At 36.8% G+C, this 22,569-nt stretch overlaps 2 protein-coding genes across 6 annotated transcripts in view; both read left to right on the top strand.

The window, feature by feature from the left end:
- The window catches only part of LOC135099953 (mucin-4-like), a 112,760-nt gene extending 110,909 nt beyond the window's left edge, over positions 1 to 1,851 (top strand). For all 5 annotated transcript variants that reach the window (XM_064002693.1, XM_064002692.1, XM_064002689.1 and 2 more), the window contains one exon: positions 322 to 1,851. In XM_064002693.1, the coding sequence (XP_063858763.1) occupies positions 322 to 363 (42 nt within the window). In that variant the 3' untranslated portion in view covers positions 364 to 1,851. The remainder of the gene's footprint in view (positions 1 to 321) is intronic.
- A 4,591-nt stretch (positions 1,852 to 6,442) lies between these two features.
- Positions 6,443 to 22,569, top strand: part of LOC135099952 (WD repeat-containing protein 81-like) — a 35,905-nt gene continuing 19,778 nt past the window's right edge. Inside the window, 17 exon segments of the mRNA XM_064002687.1 lie at positions 6,443 to 6,605; positions 8,001 to 8,134; positions 8,269 to 8,395; positions 8,488 to 8,644; positions 8,818 to 8,932; positions 9,090 to 9,245; positions 9,371 to 9,758; positions 10,120 to 10,188; positions 10,651 to 10,881; positions 12,988 to 13,188; positions 13,570 to 13,715; positions 14,388 to 14,572; positions 16,606 to 16,671; positions 17,170 to 18,325; positions 18,599 to 18,747; positions 20,021 to 20,105; positions 21,903 to 22,001. Coding sequence (XP_063858757.1) covers positions 8,031 to 8,134; positions 8,269 to 8,395; positions 8,488 to 8,644; positions 8,818 to 8,932; positions 9,090 to 9,245; positions 9,371 to 9,758; positions 10,120 to 10,188; positions 10,651 to 10,881; positions 12,988 to 13,188; positions 13,570 to 13,715; positions 14,388 to 14,572; positions 16,606 to 16,671; positions 17,170 to 18,325; positions 18,599 to 18,747; positions 20,021 to 20,105; positions 21,903 to 22,001 — 3,434 coding nt within the window. The 5' untranslated portion in view covers positions 6,443 to 6,605; positions 8,001 to 8,030.

Raw genomic sequence — 22,569 nt, 5'->3', positions numbered from 1 at the left:
CACTGCAGAAGGGAGTGGATGTGCCAGTGTTCTAAATGTTTGACACAAGTCGTATTACCCGTGGTCACATTGACAGAAACAAATAATGTTCACCTGCACACTCAAAACAAGCTCCTTCAATTTATTAGCAAATTTGTCTTTTCCTTCTTATCTGTCTGTCAGGTTCAGTTATTTGCTTTGATTTATACATAGTTCAGTATGGGCAACAGTTTGATTTGCATTGGATTTATAGTGCTATTTAACAGTGCAAGCACCCTGCACATAAACATATGAAGCTTTACCTTCCTTGATGTGTGGTAATTTTTATTTTCTTCCTTTCAGCGTGAACATTGGAGCATCCATAGTTCTGCCTGTGTTTTATGATTTCAGGTATGTGTGTGATGTGCGGATCCATGTACATGTATTAATTTATGTACTTCATGCATAAATTTGGAGTAAAATTTCTCCATTTTATTTAAAACAATGTGCAGATCCCCCCCCCCCTTTTTTTTGTTATTGTATGTTACACATGAATTAAAGCTTCTGTGATATGTATGCACCAAGGACTAATACAATTGTTTATATGAATGCACAACAGGTGATTTGAATGATGTCAACAGATAATCAATACAGTTCATGTAGGTATTGTACTATCATAGTGTAGCAAGTATGTTAACATTTTGAAAATTCGTTTAATGTAACATTTTTTTTTTTTTTTTTTTTTTTTTTTTTTGCATCACTATTTTGAAGATTGAAAATTACATTATTCATTTATCATTTTTAGTGAGCAACATTAAACATTGGTCACAAATGAGGTATTATTTCAGTGTGTCTTCTGTTTTTTTTTTTTTTTTTTTTTTTTAATATCACAAAATTCATTATTTCACAGTGTAAATACACTGTGAATTCATTGCTCACCAGTATAAATTAAATGAGTTGTGAGTATGGTACTCAAATTTTGTAAAGTTATGGAGTCCTCATCATATGCTTTAAAGGTAGGCTTCATATATAACACCTAAGTACATACATTTTATAGCAGTATATATATATATATATATATATATATATATATATATATATATATATATATATATATATATATATATATATATATATATATATATATATATATATATGAGAGAGAGAGAGAGAGAGAGCAATACACTTGCTTCAGTATGTATCACCCTTGTGCATCATAAATGTAATAATGTTTTTAGTTGTGAAGTGTTATTTATGATGCCAACTTTTAATGAAAGTTTCAAACCTATAACTCAAAATCTTAAATCTTGTTTCAGTAATACAGAAACTTCATAAATGTGCTATTTTTTGTAATCCACTTTTCTATTCAAATTAGTCTCTAAGATAAAGTTTTATATATATAATGTAAGATGTTAATATTTAAGCATTATTTGTTATTATGTCTGGTATGGGACAGTAAACTCTTTGCTTTCCTTGACTATGTAATATTTGAGCAGTTTCCAAATTGAGTGCCATATCCTCCATTATTTTTATATTCATGTTATTTATTTTCTCAGTCGAAAAGAGCTGTAACCTGGAGGTGCACACACACTGAGCTAAACATATCTTAGTATATAAGGTGTGATATTTTTATAACTTTCTTACTGTTGACTGTAAATATTGATGTATGATTGTCGTACAAGAATTTTAGACTGTCAGTCCGAGTGCTTTAAATTACATGGTAATATTTGTGTACCTACAAGTACAGTAAAAAAAAAAGTGTACATAAGTTTTCTGTAAAGAAGTGAAATGTGGAGAAGATAATAAATGTTGAGTTTGTTTCTCTCTACTTATGAATGAAATGAATGAAAACCATACAAATTATCATGTAGAAATAAACAAATATCAATTGCACATATTTTCTTTTTTGGTGTGTCCTGTCATGTAATGTCAATGCTCTAATTCCTTGCAGTCACTCAAAAGATCATAATTGCTGTGAATGACTACTGATGGCACACTCTCTGGCTAGGTTAGAAGAATAATGCCATTGAATTTGATAAAAGGGATTGGAAATTACCTTCTCAGTATTTTTTGCTTTTAATGAAAATGTATTGTCTCAGATACCTCACCATTAAAGGGAATATCAAATACCACAAACTGATGTAACAAGAGAAAGAAAGCCATCTAGTGACAGAACAATCAAGGCTGACAAATATCACCTTGAGCTGTAATAATCATCCTGGCTCAGCTGTTTGTGCCTTGTATAGTACCTTGTCAGTGATTCTATTCACTGCTACTCCCCCTAAAGATATTTACCTAATCTATCTCATAGTTGGTTACAGATCAGTTTCTTGGTATTTCAAAATGTGTAACAATGCAGCTCAAAAAATATTATTACAAAACATGCAAAATCATAATACAAATCTTATAAATAACAAAATCCATGAATTAGGTATCTGTTATGATGCTTTGATTACACATGCTGTTCATCTAGCAGCAATCCAATGGTTCACTTCTCAGGCATGAAAAAAAAAAAAAAAGTCACACAATGAGTGGAAATAATTTGGGTTTCATGACCTACTGTATTTCACTATCTCTTGATTACTTAATGGGACATAAGCCCCGAAACTGTGATCTTGTTATATGGCAGTCCTGCTAGTGATCTTGTTGGCAACTAAGTCAATATGTCTTGATCCTGCATAGCAAAGTATGTGGCAGGCTTCAGTACATGTGCATGTATCTACACACTTACACTTGCACCTTGGTAAACAATTTCATGTACAGTATACTTGCACTTGGGCTAAAAATTAGATTTGACCTGGTACTCATAGATTTTATAAATATATTTAAGCATCTACAAACAGAAAATACAACTACATAGAGTGAAGACTGATAACCAACAGTAGCAGAGGTAAGGACAGGATGAGGTATTAACACTGTTTTAGTGCCTAGATAGCCTAGAGTGGGATCTTAGGTGATTCAGAGCAAACAAGAATTCTAGGAGACTTGCCTGTTGTTTAGCAAAGGATGTTTGTTCCTACATATCCCTCCCTACCTATGGTTACATCTACTCAGGCTGCCAAGATGGACCAGTTCATCCTTGACCTTCTCTTGTCATGACCAGTGATGTCTTGGAAGCACATGCAGACATGCTGCATTCAGTATGATGGGTGAGGTGGACAAACAAGATAACTCATCATTACATCCATAAGGAACAGCTGTGCAAATGAGGGTGTCACATCCACCGGCACTGGTTGAGGCTGCTCTATGACTTATAACAAGGTTTACATTACAGTAGTATGTAGTGTAGTTCATAAATTCATAAATATATACTTCCTATGTTTTTTTTTTTTTTCTGTTCCATACTGTAAGACACTGGCTTTCAACCGAGGGGGTGGGGGCACGGACACTCTCCCAGAGGGGTGCAAGCACAGGATGGGAAGAAAAAAAAATAATAATAATGACAATAACAATAATAATAGTGTGGGCCAATACAATAATAGCACAGCCAAAGGATAACTATCTATCTATTTATCTATCTATCTATCTATCTATCTATGGTAGCATAGTTGAGGAGGGGGCTAAGTGGATGGTGCTGGGAGGAGGAAGGGGTCATAACTTCATTGGACCAGCTTTTGATGGACCCAGCTTGCAAAAGGTTGAAAACCCCCTGGTGTAAGATATGCTTGATGGTGAAATAAATATATTATTATTATTGTTATAATAATAATAATAATAATAATAATAATAATAATAATAATAATAATAATAATAATAATAATAATAGTTATTATTATTATTGTCGTCATTATTATTATTACTGCATACATGTGTATTTACTTAATTGTATTTACCTAGTTGTGGTTTACGAGAGGAGGACTCTAAGCTCGTGCTGTCCTTTCTCAATATCTACTCTCATCCAGTTTTTCCTTAAAATCATTTACTACTTTTTGCAGCTCATTCCAGATTCCTGCAGTCCTTTGCAGGAAACTGTTCTTCTTAATATCCCTTCTACATAGACCCTTCTTCATCTTCTTCTCATGCCCTCTTGCATTTCTAAAGTCTCTTACCACCAAGTAACTCTGGTCCAACTTTTCATAGCTCAACAAAATCAGATATAAGGCAATCAGGTCACCTCTCTCTCTTCTCTGTATCAAGGTGGGCAGGTTTAGTTTCTTTAGTCTCTCTTCGTTCAGTAAGTCTGATAAAGTCAAAGGCAACTTTGTATTCTCTCTAATTTATTTATGTCCCTTTTAGTGCTGGGAGACCATATCACTGCCGCATATTCCAAACAAGGTCTTGTCATTGTCACAATCAAATTCTTAATCATCTCTTCATCCAGATAGTTGAATGCTGCTCTTATGTTCCTCACCTGATTATATGTTTCCCCTGTCTTCTATCTTACATGTACCTCTGGGGACAGCTTATCAGTAACAGTACTTCCAAGGTCTTTCTCTTCACTCTTCACTTTTATTTCCTCATTACCCAATTTATAACTGAAGACTGGCCTCACACATCTATGCCCAAACTTCAACACTCCACATTTTTTTTTTTTATGTTAAAACTCCATTTTTTAAGTGCCCCTCTAATCCTAAATTACATTCAGATCTTCCTATAGAGTTTCACAATCTTCTACCCTCTCCACTTTTCTCATCAATTTTGTATGATCAGCAAACAGAGTCATGTAGCTATTCACCCTTTCCATCATACTGTTCACATAGATAGCAAACATAACTGGTGCTAGCATCGACCCCTGCAAGAAACCACTAATTACCTTTCTCCATGATGACTTCCTGTCTTTGACCACTGTTCTCATTTCCCTTCCTCTCAAGAAGTCACTGATCCAATGTAGAAGCGCTCCTTTCAGCCCATCTAACATTTCTAATTTCTACAGCAGTCTCTTGTGGGGCACCTTATCAAATGCTTTCTTTAAGTCCAAATAAACACAATCTGCCCATCCCTCTCTTTTTTGTACTGTCTATGACTCTGAAGTAGCACATTAAATTTGTCATACACGACCTTCCTTTCCTACATCCAAATTGCCTGTCTGTTAATATCTCTACTAGATATTCACTCCATCTTTGCTTCACTATTCTTTCTCACATTTTTGTCACTACACTTATTAGAGACACCAGTCTATAATTAGCTGGTTCTTTTTTGCTTCCATTCTTATATATGGGGACTTTTTCTGCTTTTTTTCCAATCTTTGGGCACCACTCCTTCCCTTAATGAAGTTATTATGAGTTTGTAAACCTTGTGTGCACGTTGATCTCTGGATTCCTTCAGCACCGAATTAGATACTCCATCACGTCCATGTGCCTTCCTCACATCCAAGTCTTCCATCTTTATTCTTACCTCTTACACTGTTACCTCAGTCTTACTCAATCCTTCTACTCTCACATCTGCCATCACCGGTCTACAAAATGTTCCCTCTTCAGTGAAGACACTTTGAAAGTAGTCATTCAAAACCTCTGCAATGTCTGCTTCTTCTTCAACATGTGTGTGTGTGTGTGTGTGTGTGTTGGGGCATGTTTTTTTTTTTTTTTTTTTTTTTTTTTTTGTACGTATGAGAGTCACCCTGGTACAATCATTCTTGCAGGGAAGTGTCATTTCACTGTCACCTGACCCTAGCACGAAGGTGTGCAGGACATGTAGCAGAGGTTGCTACCATGGCGAATCTGTTGCGACTGAGCTGCGAACATGCTGCGACACCGCTGCGAATCAGTTGCGACAAGTGATAACGCGGCGAGTGCTGCGACAAAGTGACCACTCCGCTGTTTTGATTTTAAACAGTCCAAAACATTCATCTTCGCTTGGCAAACGACTCAGCCCACTCTGGCAACTGCTGCGAATCCGTTGCGACACATCTGCGATCTCGTTGCGACACCGCTACGGACCCGTTAAGAAAGAGTCGCAGCGGAGTCGCAACACGTTCGCCATTTAAATTCACCAATGTGGGAACGGGACCTTCCCCTGCGTATACATTAACTGTCCATCATAGCATCCCACTGTGCTGCCAGGCTGTCACAACGGGACCCAAGCAGGACCCACATTCTCCTCGGGTTCCTTGTTTTCTTGTTTAATCCTAACGTATTCCATAGACAAGAGAACAATACTAATTTGGCAATATAATTTCGAACAGATGTTTATAATGCATAAGAAGCATAAAATAACCGCACAATGCATCGCGTCTGAGAGAGAGAGAGAGAGAGAGAGAGAGAGAGAGAGATACAGGCGTAGTTTTTTTTTCTGTACGCATATGTAAGAATATTGTGCTTTCCATATAGATTTTTTTTTTTCACAAACTGATATTTGCAAAACCACACATGAGCGTGACTGTTCCTAGAAAAAAAATATAAAACATAAAACGAAAATTCATCATCATTTACACATGCGGTAGAAATAATAATGATCAATAAAAACTAATCCATACGAGTGTGTGCATGTGTATGTACAGGTGTGTGATGTGAGGGAGGGGTGTGAGGGATATGAGGGGCGTGACTGACAGCACAGTTTTGTTTACCTCCGCGATGATGGCGGCGAGTGTCACGAGATAGACCTCTGCCTGCCGCTGCCCCTCCCGCCACACAGCCTTCCGTGGGCTTACATATCACTGAACACGTGCTTACTCTCCATTAAGACTACAGGGCCTACGTACACAGGAATAGGTAGGTGTTATGATACATTTCCCTGTGGTGTTGAGTTCTGCTTGGCTGCTCGGGTGGCAAATGTGTCAGCTGGCCTTGACAGACTTGCTGCTCTACACTTATTTTTTTGTAAATATCTTGCCTTATGTTGGGACCTGCACTATTTCTCGGCCGATACCACAATCTAAACATCAGCAGAGACACAAGATTTGGAGTTAGTGTTTATCTCAATATGGTGCAGTCATCATTTGTCACAGGATGGCAAATTATCAGAAAACTCGGTCTTTTTAATTTCAGAATGAAAATATTAATCATGTTACATTTCTGTGTGTTTTGGATAAGTATGCTAGACATTACTGAGCTATAGCACACAAATGAAATATTGGACGTGGCCCAGAATGGTCAGATTTGCCACAAACGTCTCACCTGTATTCAGTTACATTGTACCTGAACTGCTAAACAAAATCCATAAGCTGGTGCCCAACAATTGCCAAACAGCCAAAAATTAAGAGCAGCCAGAAATTAAAATAAAGTATTTCCAGACTAGCTGTAATACTCCTTTTTTTTTCTATGAACATAATTGAAAGTAACAAATACATAGGAGTTTATAAAAATGTCTAAAGATTAATGAATAAAATCCAGTTCATTAATGTAATAATCATTAAAAAAAACACACCAACTTGCTGATCCATTGTTTACTCATACACAGCTTATGAATGTCACTGTTGATATCACCTACATATCTTTTTTATTCCTCACTAAATCACTTTCCCATTAAATGTCAATACTAACCTTAGATTACCATTACAGTGCAGTAAGTCATTCAGTAACAGTGTTGAACCATTGTTTGCACACACAGCTGATGAACACACTGTTTATATGATTTCATTACACCTGTATTTTGGAATATGCATTCTTCATATCTTCCCAAGTTGGTGTTCACACACACACACACACACACACACACACACACACACACACACACACACTATGTTATTTGGGTGTTAAAGTTTGGCCTTCATATCTAAATGTAATTTATAAACAAAAGTTTTATAATGATATAAGCAAGGATGATTTCATAGGTGCAGGTCACAAGTGAGGATTGCACATCAGCCAAACATGCTGACACAGGTCAGACTCAAAATTTGCATCACTGTGGCTGGCAAGAGCAGTGGTGGCCAGCTTCCTTCCCTCTGCATTAGAGTTTTCCAACCTAGAGTTGCTGTAGCCCATCCCCACATTAAGGTTTTAGTTTCTTACATTATAGTATGATCAGAGGACAAACTGAACACCTGTCTTCCCAGTGTGTTTGATGCAACTTACATTAGTATATTTATATTGCACATTGGCAGCGACCTGTCAGTGTTTGTGTAGTATTATTTTAAATTCCAAGTGGTTTATGAATTATCTTTTCAGAACTTTTAACTTAAGGGGAAGAGTGTTAAGATGGTGGAAGTGGTAAGTCAGTGTCTTGGCCTGTCTCCCTTCTACTGCTGCGCAGGACCCTTGCCAGACTTGGTTGAGGCCTTCATTTGTTCCCCATGGATGAGGTTAGTTCCCTACATTATGTAAAGCAAATTTTCTCGTATACCTGACCTAAAGTTTCCTGTAAGGTACTACATTAAATTTATACAATGATTACTAGTATGGAAGTTATTGTAGGTTTTAAAAATTCTGCGTGCAGGGAAATTGTAAAGGACGGGGTGTACTCATGGCCTCCAGAGCATGAATCATTATCTGCAGCAGAAGTACAATCAGCTCTGCAGCTTGGCCATCAATTAGAACATCCCTGGCAAAGAGTATTTATACAGGTGAGTGATGGTAAATACTGTGTTCATGAAACATAACAAATTCAGTATTTCTTTTTATACAACCATAACTAGTGAGAATTTTTGCTTTTCAGGTTATACCAAAAAAAGGATGTGATGTATATCCACTGGCTAGGAACTGTAGCCAGTCTCTAGGTCTTTTAGCAGATGTATCTTTTTCTCAGCTGCTTCATTATGTGGCTACATCCAATAACAAAAATTTATGGAAGGATGCTTTCAAAAAATACTCAGGTGAGTATTCAAACAAAATCTGTATCCCATGTGGTCGGGAAAGACTGTTATAGAAAGAAAAAGTGATAGATTCATCTGATCCTAGTGAGAGTTAGAGATCTTGATCTATACTTATAGCTAGTGTTTAAGATTATAATATTTCTTGTTATATTAATGTTTATTATTGGTTGCAGAGCATGGCATTGCTGTGCAGGGCAAGGGCGGAACACAAGTGGGAACTGACAGCATGAGCAGTGTGCTAAGAGAGGCAGTACACCGACTTTATGGCTGCATTCTGATACCACTACAGTTAGTAATAAATTCTTAAGCTCTTATATAATTAATGATTTATTGACAAGTGTTGTTAATTCTAAGTGTGAGTGAACTTCGCAATACCTATTTTGTAATATAAGAGCAAGTTTATTTCAAATGGAAGTAACTTAAACTACTCTTTTATACTCATTAGAGAGAACAGTGATCTACAGTCAGCCACTCTGAATGGTCCATCATGCAGACCTCATTCCAACATCTTACCAGCCATTTGTGCCCTGGAAGGCAAGCACCACATGTTTGTTGTGTTGGAGAATGTGGGTCACAACATGCAACACTGTGTATCTTTCAGGTGAGTCAGTAGAATGTTAGCACCATTGCTGGACTTTGGCTTATCTTTGGAAACTGGAAGATGTTTTTTTAATACCTATTAGAAAATAAAAGGAGTTGATCCTAAAAGTGTTATCTTGTTCACAGCCCAGCCAAGCTAAGTGGGTCTGAGGTGCGACCTCTCTTTGTGCTGTATCAGCTACTGGAGGCTGCTCGTGATACCCATGACCGTGGCCTTCATCTGGGTGATGTCACACTCAGTCATCTGTTTGTTGATGATGCACTCTACCTCAGTCTGCTGCCCTGCATCCCTGACAGCCTTGTTGAACCAGAATCTCATCCTTCCCAGACCAAAGATGTAAATAATGAGGAAGCATGGTTGAATGAAGAAGCTGTCAATCCCCAGGGTGCACCAGACTTGGACCATCCCCCAGTAGACAGTTCCAAGAACATACCTGGAACTTGTTCAGGTGGAAGATTACATGACTATCATCAACTCCTATCAAGTGATGATGTTTATAACATACTAAAACAAGTAAGTTATTCATTGTTAGTGGATGACAGCCCTTATTGTTTTCTTCTGTACAATTACATTTGACTCAATATTTTATTGGCAAATTTCTTGTGTTCTACATTTACTATAATAATTGATTATGCAGACATTGGGAGATTCACTGTAATTTCCATCATGCAGCTGAGATTTTTAAAAATATGATCAGAAGCTTCCCTGTAATGTGAATATAGGCATAAGTCTAGTAGTGTTGTTAGATTTGTCAAATGTGAACTCAGCAGTTGTGAGATTACTGTGTAGTTTCTTTTCCATGCCTTTATATTATTTTTTTTATCTTATTGATGTAATGGAATGTTAAAATCATGAGATACTTCTCTGTTTTAAGGTAGAGGGAGGTGGTGAGCAATTGGAAGCAATGCTTCAGTGTTCCCTAGTCCACCTTACACAGCTATGGGTAAGCATTGTTATAGCATGCATAGTAGTGACCTTATATTGAAATAAATTTACTTTAATATTTTCTATCTTGTCTCTTGTCATTCATTGAATATTTGTCTTCCTCATATCACTCTCACTAATATAGCTTTTCATTCCATCCATCCTCCTCATCACCACCTTACCTCTTATATTTTCACCCACCACATTTCACTCTTATTCTCAGTATTTTTACCATCCTTTTATATGGCAATTGATTTTTGCAATCTGGACTAAGTCAGCTGCCTGCAGAATTGTATTCTGTAGGCACAATTTATTCACATTTCTGCTTCAACATCACATGAAAGTCATGTTGACACTTGATGATTTCTCTGAGACTTTTGAAAGTATATAATTTTTATTTTATTTCATTTATTTATTTTTATTTATTTATTTATTTATTTATTTATTTATTTATTTATTTACTTATTTATTTCTTTTTCAGGTGGGGCACCAGATTACCACTTTGGACTATCTACTTTGCTTAAATTTCTTTGCTGGGAGGAGGTTCAATGTACCCAACCACCATCCCATTGTGCCTTGGGTGACAGACTTTTCCTCTAGAACATCAGGCTGGAGAGATCTCACTAAAACAAAATTTCGGCTGAACAAAGGGGACCAGCAGCTAGATCAAACATACCAGATGGCTGCCACTCATGGTCAGTCTAAGCAAACAGTAAGTAGGTACATTCTTGTGCCAGATTGAAGAAACTTATTTAAATGCTGCATCACACTAGATGTGGGGATAAAAGACACACTCACCCTGTTTTAGATGCTGTGGCACTGCACTATCACAGCACTGCTTCATGTTGGATGTGAGGACAAAACACAAACATGCAGTTCTGGGGCATTTTTTTTCAGTGTTTTCAATACTCCAAGTTTTGTGATCCTTGAGTTTAGCACTATGCCTTCAGAAGAAAGCAAGCGCAGAACTCGAGTGTACTATATATATATATATATATATATATATATATATATATATATATATATATATATATATATATATATATATATATATATATATATATATATATATATATATATATATATATATATATATATATATATATATATATATATATATATATATAGTGGTACCTTGTATTATAAGTGCCCCGACTTATGAGTTTTTGAGATAAAAGCTGTCGCTTGAACAGTTTTTTGCTTTGAGTTTCAAGCCTAAATCTGAGAGCAAGCTTCAGCTACACTGCCGTTAGTTGGCACAGTGAGTGCCACAACATCTGCCCAGCATTTCTTGTCTCAATTGTTCACTTCACCTGTTTTTATACATTTATTATTTATAAATACATTTTCTTTCAGTAAACCCTTGATATAAAGGACACATATGGGGGGGGAGAGAGAGAGAGAGAGATATGAATTGTGGTTGTGACATCCAGTTAGTGGCCCTGACAACAGCCAATGATTCGACACTTCCCCCCCCCTCTCTCTCTCTCTCTCTCTCTCTCTCTCTCTCTCTCTCTCTCTCTCTCTCTCTCTCTCTCTCTCTCTCTCTCTCTCTCTCTCTCTCTCTCTCTCTCTCTCTCTCTCTCTCTCTCTTCCAGATAAATTAGCACACACACACACACACACACCACATAGTGTAGTGGTTAGCACACTCAGCTCACAACCAAGAAGGCCCAGCTTCGAATCCCTGGAGCGGCGAGGCAAATGGGCGAGAATCTTAATGTGTAGCCCCTGTTCACCTAGCAGCAAGTAGGTACAGGATGTAACCCGAGGGGTTGTGACCTTGCTGTCATGGTGTGTGGTGTGTAAGAGGTCTCAGTCCTACCCAGAGATCGGTCACTATGAGCTCTGAGCTCTTTCCATTGGGTAACGGCTGGCTGGGTGACCAGCAGATGACCGTAGGTGAATCACACACGCACGCACACACACACACACACACACACACACACACACACACACACACACACACACACACACACACACACACACACACACACACACACAGAGAGAGAGAGAGAGAATTGTGGTTGTGTGTGTCTCAGCTAATGACCTTGATGATGGCCAATGATGCAATGCTCTCTTTCTCCCTTTCCCTCTCAGATGATTTAACAGAGAGAGAGAGAGAGAGCAAATGAGACGTTATCAGCCGATGTCAAGGTCACTCACTGGTTGTCACAGCTATAATTCATCTCTCAAACATGTAGTTAACTGTGTGTCAGCTAATTCTCCTGCATTTTAAGACCTAGGATGTTCATAAAATAAAGCAAGCATTTGATGATTTTGAAATATGCCGTAATTTGCAAACAGTTTCATAAAATGAGTGTTCCATAGCCTTAAAAGGGTCATTATACCAGAAATTTGGTAAACAGAGGTTTGTTATATCAACAGTTTACTGTATTTAAAAACACATAACAAAAAAACAGGGGTATTTTTGGGGGCTAGAATGAATTAATGGCATTTCAATTAATTTGAATGGGGAAAGTTTATTTGATATAGAAGCAAATTGAGTTACAAGCCCTGTCACAGAATGAATTAAACTCATAAGTCAAGGTGCCACTGTATATATATATATATATATATATATATATATATATATATATATATATATATATGTGTGTGTGTGTGTGTGTGTGTTGGAATCTACTAATACTCGCTGGAAAATGCCAAATTTCTTGAGATATGCTACAATATTTGTCATATGTATTTGTGCATACCTGTGTTATCTATACTGCTTCTTCTTGGGGAGTGTCAGCTTGGTGCATTTCTCTTGACTTTCCTTGAACTTTTCCTAAGATTTGAACATAAATTTGTTTTCCAGGCAGCTCACCATGTAACAGAGGTATTCAGTGAAATAACATACTACGTGTACAAGGCTCGAGTAACTCCTAAGGAAGTCTTGACTAAGTATGTACGCCAGCAGTGGGTGCCAGAACATTACCCATCAACTGTAAGCCGCCTGTATGAATGGACACCAGATGAATGCATTCCAGAATTCTATACTGATTCTTCAATTTTCAAGGTGTGTGCATACTTGTCAAACTTGATGTCTGTGTGTTGGTGGACTGGATTGTTGTATAGAAAAAAAATTATGGTGAGTGAAATTTAGAGATTTGAAATTGTGGTATAAAAACAAGAATGTCTAAAAAGATAAGGATAAGAGAGGATGTTGTTTCTGTCACAGTGTTCACTTGAGTAAGAAATAAAAATAGTCAAGATTAATCTGAAGGAAAACTTAAATAAGCTTGGATTAGTAGATGATCAGTTAGAGACTTCCAATGTATGGGTTAGTTAAGAGTATAAGATTCATGGATTAATATCTGATTTATGGATTAGTATCTGAGAGCTCTTTAGGAAATTAATTGTTACTTAGTTCATAGTATAGTTATTATGTTATTGACAGAGTATGCATGAAGACATGGGTGATCTAGAAGTACCTGAGTGGTGTTCAGATACAGGGAACTTCTTGAGTCTTCACCGCAGTATGCTGGAGAGTGAGAGAGTGTCTCGCAGACTTCACCATTGGATTGATCTTAATTTTGGGCATAAGTAAGTCATCAAATACTTTAAGAACATAATAAGATAAGGGTAGCTGTAAGAAACTTTTTAGGCCTGCACATGGAAGTCTTTGTATGAAACATATCTACTTACTTCTAGCTGCCAGTTTTAAAGTTCCATAATGATTTGGCAGAATCACATTGATTACTGAGTTTGCTCCATTCATTTGCCACTCTGTTTGAGAACCAGTCCTTCTGACCTCTTTTTTTTTTTTTTTTTTTTTTTTTTTTTTTTTTTTTTTTTAATCTAACTTTATTGACCCTGAACCCATTACTTCTTTGTCCTATCCTGATTATTGACCCTGAGGATTTTGCTTGTCACTTTGTTATATCCCATATACCATTTTATTAATTCTTTTATATATATTTTGTCTTTTTTTTCAAGTTTTATTAAATGATTGTATAATTTTCTATCAAAGCTATTTTTCTACTTTGTGTTTGTGATGATTTTTCTTTAACAGAATTTAGCTTATAGAAAAGATACTTCATTGGCAGCTTGTCAGATTCTTTAGAGTTATGCATATAATTTTCTTTGCATTGAACTGGATTATTTTTCCCAGGTGCTACATCACCTGTAACTTACTGATTTTAGCAAAAGTATTTTTTTTTAAGTTTCTCTCTCTTTTTTTTTTTTTTAATAGACTACTTTATGTATGTGTTCCAGACTGTCAGGAGGAGCCTCAGTTAAGGCTAAAAATGTATGCCTGCAGCTAGTTGATCATCACACATTCCTGGCTAGTGGAGGCGTGGTGCAGCTTTTCACCACACCTCATCCACCGAGGCTTACTTCTTCCCCATATCTTGGTCGCTCACCTCCAAAACTAACTGTTACTCCACACCCAGAGACAAGTAAGATATAAATTGTAATATTTCCTGCACTTACATCAAGACTGAACATTTTTTATGCGCAGAAATTAAGTCAGCATTAGTCGAGACAAGTGATGGAGGTTAATAACACCACTTTCAGTCTTGTAATCTATTTCATCCCTTCATAAACAACTTTTCTTTCCATTAAACAAAAGAGACAGAACAGAAAAGTGTAGGACAGTCAAAGAGTATTTGGTGAATAAAATAATTGGATAATCTGTGAGAGGTATAAAACTGAGAGTAATACTTCAAATGAGATGGATGCACTGTATAAAGAAAGCATTAGAAGATAAAAGGATTTGTGTGTTCATAGTAGGACTGAATGGAAAGCAGTTGTAGATGCCTCTGTGTGAGATAAACTTGCATCTGGTACAGTTAACTGGCCTCATTAGAGATGATAAAGAGTATTGGTATCTGGTGATTGTGTAGTTGTGGATGTGCATGCATTTACCTAGTTGTATTTACCTAGTTGTGACTACAGGAGAGGAACTAAGCTTGTACTGTCCTGTCTCCATAACTGTTTTTATCTAACTTTTCCTTAAAGTCATGAATATTTCTAGCACACACCACTTCCCTCTCCAGTCTATTCCATGCCTCAATTCTTCTATGAGGGAAGCTAAACTTCTTTATGTCCCTTCTGCAGGTGGTTGCTTTTACTTTTCTTCCATGTCCCTTTGTTTCTCTTTCATTCATTACAAATAGATCTTCCCTATATAGGTTTTCCATCCCACTCAGTTATCTTTAAAGTGCAATCATATCACCTTTCTGTCATCTCCCTCTTCCAAGGTAGGGAGTTGCATCCTAGCTAGTCTCTCTTTGTATGGCAGATCTTGCAATTCTGGTATCATCTTGGTTACTGCTCTCTGTATGCCTTCCAACTTTCTTATGTGCTTTTTTTCATGTGGTAACCAAATTACCGCTGCATACTCTAATCTTGGAGGTATCATTGTGGTGATTATTTTCCTCATGATTTCTTCATCTAGATAAGCAAAGGCAACTCTTGTATTTCTTAGTAGGCTGAGACTTTCACCTGTTATCTTATTAATATGTTTTCCAGTGGTAATTCCTCTGAGAACATCACTCCCAATTTCCTTCACTCTTCTCAGAAGTTTTGGATCATTAGCAAAAAGATTCACATAGCTGGATATGTTCTCCACCATATCATTTAGATACACCACAAATATCATTGATGCTAACTCTATCCTTAAGGGAACCCCAGTTAATACCAGGCTCCACACTGATGTCAGGTCCCTTATTACTGTTCACATCTCTCTGTTTTTTAAAAAATCCTTCATCCATTCCAACAGTCTTTTGTTTACACCACCTATCTTCTCCAGTTTCCATAGAAGTCTTTTATGTGGCACCTTATCAAAAGCTTTTCTTAAATCTAGGTGAATGCAGTCTGCCCAACCATGTCTCTCGTGTATTATATCAATCACTCTTGAATAATAACACGACAAATTGGTAAGACAAGATTTCTCCTTTCTAAAATCAAATTGACAATTTGTAAGGATTTTGTGTGTGTGTGTGTGTGTGTGTGTTCATGTTCACTTTTAGTTGGCCATCTCCTTATGGAGTTGTCAGCTTGGTGTGTTGTTAGATAAACTCTACATGTTCCAGCTATTATTAATCTTCTTTTATATACATTTATAAAGGTAAAAAGCAGGTAAATCAGGCTGAAAGTCTAATCTTAATCACAACTGCTTTTCACGTGATATGTTTTTATGTTATTGACACGTCATTTATGCAAGGTTGAATTATTCATCATTAGTATTCATTTAATGAATGTCACTTAATTTGAATGGTATATTTCTATAAGGAGCTAGGAGCAATGCTCATACCTGTGGTTCCATTCCACTAGACCATATAAGCACATAATAGATACAGTATCACGTAAATAAAGTATTGAAGAACATCTAAAGGTTATACAAGTAAGTTAGAATGTACAGGATAATAGTTAGTAAACATATTGTAATGAACTGAAAAATTGTAAGTGGTCTTTGTGCACCATGCAGACAACCGGAAAGGTTACCAGTCTGAACCAGAGGGAGGGGAAGCAGAGCTGTCTTCCTCTGAGTCAGGTAGTGGAGGAGTGGGAGGGTTGGTCCCTTTTGCTGTGTGTGCTGCACTTTTCTCTGCCTCCCACCACCATCACTGAGCTGATGTTTGCTTATGTTTGGGAGCAATACAGCATTCATATGGATAATAATTTCCTTTGTACAGCCAGGTTGTGACTTTCTTGGCCATTCTTATGTTGCATCCACTTTGTCTAAGCTTCAGATTATTCTCATGATATAAGCTTATCTTTAACAGCCTTAACAAGCTTTGCAAATGTACATTTCATATCTACAGTGGAGGAAGTTGAAGCCAGTTCTTTGGTTTACAATGACCATAATGGGTTTAAATGAAAATAATGCACATATTCAGCTGCATATTTGAAATATTTGAGAAAATAGAATAGCTAACAATATACAAAATCACAAGGTAGAAGTATTCAAGTAATATGAAATTATTACAAATAGCAAATATTGTAATATTTGTTTGATCATTTTACTTTTTTTTTTTCCTTCCTTTTTCAGAAACTGAGAAATGTGATGAGCAGAGTGAAGCAGATTCAGCCCCAGAAAGACAAGATGAGGAAATGGAAAACTTCAAAGCCTTGGCTCTTTCCAAGAAATTGAGTCGTTCAAGAACATCTTTATGTGAAGAAAAGCAAGCAGAATTACCATGCATCCAATTGCCTCATGATTATAATCCTTTAGTTGCAATGAATCAATTAGAAATGCAGTTTAATTTTGTACTAAAAGCTTCAAGAAGGATTCCAAAGCAGTTAATTAAGTTTAAGGACAATCAGCAGGCAGTGAAGCAAGCAGCCCATTTAAGACGAGTGAGGGACATGCAAGCTATAGGCTGCATGATTGTTGAAATGTTTTCAGCTTCCAAATGCCGAGGTTTAGGAAGGAGAGCCTCCCTCAGGGAACGATATGCTCATGCTCAAAAACTGTTGGCACATGACCAAAATGACATGCCTCGCTGTGCTCGTCGAGCCTTGCAGATCATATTCCAGATGTTGAGTTCCCAAGATACAGAGCACACAAGCCTTCCTAGTAAATATGATCCTGTATCCTCAGATGGTCTGCCACCTCCTAGCCCTCACCAGTTGTTGCAGCCACTTATTAATTTGGTGGTTTTTCCCTCATATTTTCCTAAGTTGTATAGATTTGTGTGCAAAATGAGGCAGTACTCTTGTCTGTTATATGAAGCTCAGGGCATTCATGTTGATCCACATGAGAGAAAGGAATATATTCAGAAAGTGATGGCAAATAGAGTTAAAATGGCTGCTAGAGATCTTCCAGATATATTGCCATCTCTTTCCCTGGAAGGGCTAGACCTTATTTTACCTTTCCTGACAGAATTATTTGAGTGTCCAGAGAGTGCTGTGAGTGCTGCCTGGTACCTGACTTCTATTTTAGCTCAGGCCCTTGGACCTGAAGGAGCAAACAAACATCTTTTACCACCTTTGGTGAAATTGTTTGAAGCCGAAAATGTAACTGATAAACATTTAAAGCTCTTCCATCGATCCTTCCTGCTGCAACTGATAGTGTGGCTGGGCTTGGAAAAGTTTCTTTCTCACTTCATCACTCCTCTTATTGAGGGTGTAGGAGGATATAAGGATATTCTGGGGAAAAGTCATCAATCACCTGAATTAATGAGGAAGCAGTCAACAAGTCTCAAGTATGCAAAACTGTTCAGTACTTGATTGATTATAAAGTATTAAATATTTAACAGACCTAATCTAGTGACTTTTTTTTTTTTCATATGAATGAAAATTCACCTTTAAAAATTAATCCATTTTTTTTTATAAAGAATGTGAAATGTAGAAAATTAGCAGCTTTGATGCCTTGCAGATTTTTTGTTTTCCATAATTTCTGTAAATCATATCAGTCTCTCAGTCATTCCTTGTGCATTGCTTCAACAGTTACAGTGGTGATGTTATCTTTCCTGCAGGAGTGTGGACATAAGTTTGGGTGTTGAAGGAGTAATATCACCATGTGAGGAAGACTCACATTCCAGTGCTGCTGAAATTACTCTCAGGCTTCATTCTGACCAGGATCAATCTACTGATCTCAATCCAGAAGAGGCTGAAGCAGAGCCAGGTTAGACCTGACTTTATTTATTTTCTTATACAGAAACAGAAAAAGAGGAAACTCCATTATTATTATATATGACTTGAAATGATAGCTCTTTCTCACAGACGTGTCATTCAAGCCAGTTAGTTTACGAAAGATATCTGTTTATATGATGCCATTCCTAGTGTCATTCATAAATTAACCTTTTCATGCAGCTTTCTGTTGTATTTATGCTTAGTACTTAGCTGTTAATTTTGGTACATATATTTACTACCCAACCTGTAAAGCAGTATCTGGATATATCTTTTTAAACCAATATTTTTATGTTATGCCAGGTCATTGTAAGAAGTTAAACTTTACTTAAATATATAAAAGATGAATTAAAACTAAATGTGGATAATTAAGACACTAAGGATTTATACTAGACTATCAGAAGTTTTTGATGTGTCTGGCATGTGGCCATGAGCAAATTAGCTCATCAAACATTCCACCACCTAAAATTTATGGGAATTTAAGTTTAAGCCTATGCTTCCAGTGGTAGCATGGACCAACAAGATGCAGCATCACTATAGAAATAGTACCTGCTTTTATGAAGATTGCTAAAATTAACTACTAGTATACCTCTCACAATTAAAGAAAACATGCAAGTCCACATGCAAGAAAATTCTGCATCATCCTAATAAGCATGCAGGCTGAAGAACAACTAGTGCAGAATATTTTAAGAGTAAAGATTTAAGTGTATTTTTACATACATATCACTTAAAAGTAATAGTGGGCTTTTGACAGGGAATCATCATTTATACCAACTGGTATTCATACCTAATGAGAAAGCTTTTGTATGGCAGATGTCAAACAATGATTTGTTATGCTTCATAGATCTGGTTCAGTAGCTGTTTTACTCCTGTATTTGGCCATCAAGTCAGAAAATTAAGTTTCATAAAAGGAATCTCTGGAAAAGGAAGTTAAATATCTATGCTTCCTCAAACAGGATAAGATAAGCATATAAAACCTGAAACTGCAAGCTTGTGAAAATTTTCTATAAAATTTTAGCTTCAAAGCTCTGTTACACTGTATTCACAAGGCTGTCCTGTCCTATGCTGAAGCATTTAAAGTTGGAAACAAATTGCTGTAAAGCATGTTATTTTTATACAAACCTCAAGGCAAGTAAAGGACACTGGAATATCTTTAGAATGCTTCTGTGTTCAAGTCAGGGCTGTTGAAGTTGATAGTTCAAGCATTTCATGTTTCACTAGATTTTTTTTCTTTCCCAGTATCTCTGACAATTTTGTAATATTTTCAGAAGTTTTTGTATTTGAAGGTGGTGAAGAAGAGGTTGATAGCAAGTCTCCAGACACACCATTGCAAGATACTAGTGATCAATTAAGGTAAAACTGTTATATTTCTATACTTCTATATTTCTGTAAGAAATTATCTGGTATGAAATATTACTTCATGATGAAATTTTAGTCAATCTGTCTATCTATTCTTTTGTATCTTTCTGTTTACAAAGCTGACATGTCTCCATTAAGAGAGATAGCTAGGACATCCGCATACATACAATCATCCTCTTACACGTCTTAACCTCAGTGCTATATGGAGAGAGGTCTAATCCTCACTGCTGCACTTCATGAGGGTCAGTTGCATCTTATACTTGGCAACAGAAATTATTTATCTTTTACATCTGACCTAATTAGGCAGTAGGATCAGATATGCAAGAATCTTCTGCCAAGTTCCTTAGAGTTTTGCCTCCATTTATGGTTTCACAATTGCTCTCCTTTTATGGACAGCCTCTCTTCCTCACTCCACAGATGTCCATCTTCCTACTGTCAATCCATCCTATTCCTTGTCCTTCCCTCAGCCATATGCTCCTCTCATCAGATCTAGATCTCTCTCTTTTCATCCTTTAATTTGTGCTTTTTGATCAGCCAATTATTTACAGGCTCTGATATTCACTTAATTTCTAACTCAATCCATGTATACTATTCTAGAACTGTGTGAGTGTGTTTGTGTTTTGTTCTCACATGTGGTGTGACAGTGCACAATGATAATATGGCCACCACATCTAGAATTGTGTGAATCTTTGTGTTTTGTCCAGGAATCTGGCGTGATGCAGTGGTGCAGGGCTGCCACATCTAGAACTGTAGAAGTGTAGCATAATACAAGTACTATACTCTTATCTTACTCTGGGTGTAAAATGAGTTTCTATGGGAATTGCTAGAAGTGAAAGTATAGATTATTCTTAGCTAAAAAACTATGTACATGTGCATTTTGAGGCATTGTTTTGCTTGTCAAAAATCAAAATGCACATTTGCATTTTGATGGCCATGGTATGAAATTTAAGTGTGACTGGGCAACAGATACAATGGTTGGGCCAGGTGGGTATCCATGCTGGGATGTGTAGACATGGATGTCTGATGGTGAAATTGTGAATTATTCAGCATGATTTCTACTAGTTTTGTGGCTTTATAGTATCCCATAATGAAACAAGTGGATGATTTATCGATAAACATTACACAATTATAGTATGCATGTAATTAGCAACAAATAGAATAACTGACCTGCCAGGCAGGGAGGGGGAAGGAACAAGGCTAGTATTAGATCAGCTGTTATTAATTGGTCACACACAGTTACCCACTGAAGCAGTGACAGTGCATATGTTTAGATTACACTGCATAATTTAGAGAGAAAAAACCATCAGCAGTGCCTTACACTTACAGTAATGTGGAGTATATGGTCATGGTGTTTATCTGCCATGGTTACCCACCCAGCCTGGCTGTTGTATCTGTCCTCCTTGAATTTCATAACATAGCTAAACAAGGCCTCAAAATGCATATATGCCTAGAACATTTTTTATTTTGAATAACCCGTACTGTTACCTTTAGCAATATCCACAGAAACTCATGTTACTCCCTGTATAACATAGTGCTAAACCTGAGGACTGTGAAACTCAGGATATTGAAAACAGTGAAAAAAAAAAAAAACTTATTTATTTTAGCTGTTTAGCGTAGAACTGTGTGAGTGTGTATGTTTCATCTTCACACTTGGTGTGACACAGCTGTGTGGTGCTGCCACATCTAGAACTGTGTGTTTTGTTCTCACATCTGGTGTGACAGCAGTCCAGGTCCACCACATCTAGAATTATGTGTTTTTTGTGTTTTGTCCTGACATCTGGCATGATGCAGTGGTGCAGAGCTGCCACATCTAGAACTATGTGATTGTGTATATTTCGTCTTCACATCTTGCATGACACAGCAGTCCAGGGCCTCCGCATGTAGAATTGTGTGAGTAAGTGTTCTTTTTGTCCTCATATCCATAATGAGGCAGTGGTGCAGTGGTGCAGCAATGCCACGTCAAGAACTATGTGAGTTTGTAGGTTTTGTCTTCACTACCATATGTGCAGTTCATATCTAATCTGGTATAAGCTGAGTGGTCTTCCTTGGAAAGGAGTATTTTTATATGGCAAGTATAATGCAAAACTTATGTTTTAACTAGAAAATTTTGGGTCATCTTATACACAATGTTGCCTTATACACCAGCATACAGTACCTCATCAAGCAATTTACTGCCCTTAATTGTATTCCTCATACTATCATCCACTACCTTTCCATACCACATTACTTTAAGGTGGTTTCACATGAGACAGTTTTCTTGCTGGTAAATTTTTGTAAGGGAAGATCCATCTGTCACAACCATAGACAAGCAAGAAATCACTCATGCATGCTACTTTTCTTTCTAACATATACCAGTTATTCATTATGTGGTTTTGTCTGCAAATGTAATTGAAAGGTGATATCACTCAGCTACTATAAAAATGGCACATCTGTATATATGGTGTAAATGTAAAGGAGC

Source organism: Scylla paramamosain, chromosome 4, assembly GCF_035594125.1.
Source record: "Scylla paramamosain isolate STU-SP2022 chromosome 4, ASM3559412v1, whole genome shotgun sequence".
NCBI classification, from domain to species: domain Eukaryota; kingdom Metazoa; phylum Arthropoda; class Malacostraca; order Decapoda; family Portunidae; genus Scylla; species Scylla paramamosain.
The sequence above is the reverse complement of the archived record's forward strand: the minus strand, read 5'-3'. Positions and strand labels throughout refer to the sequence as shown.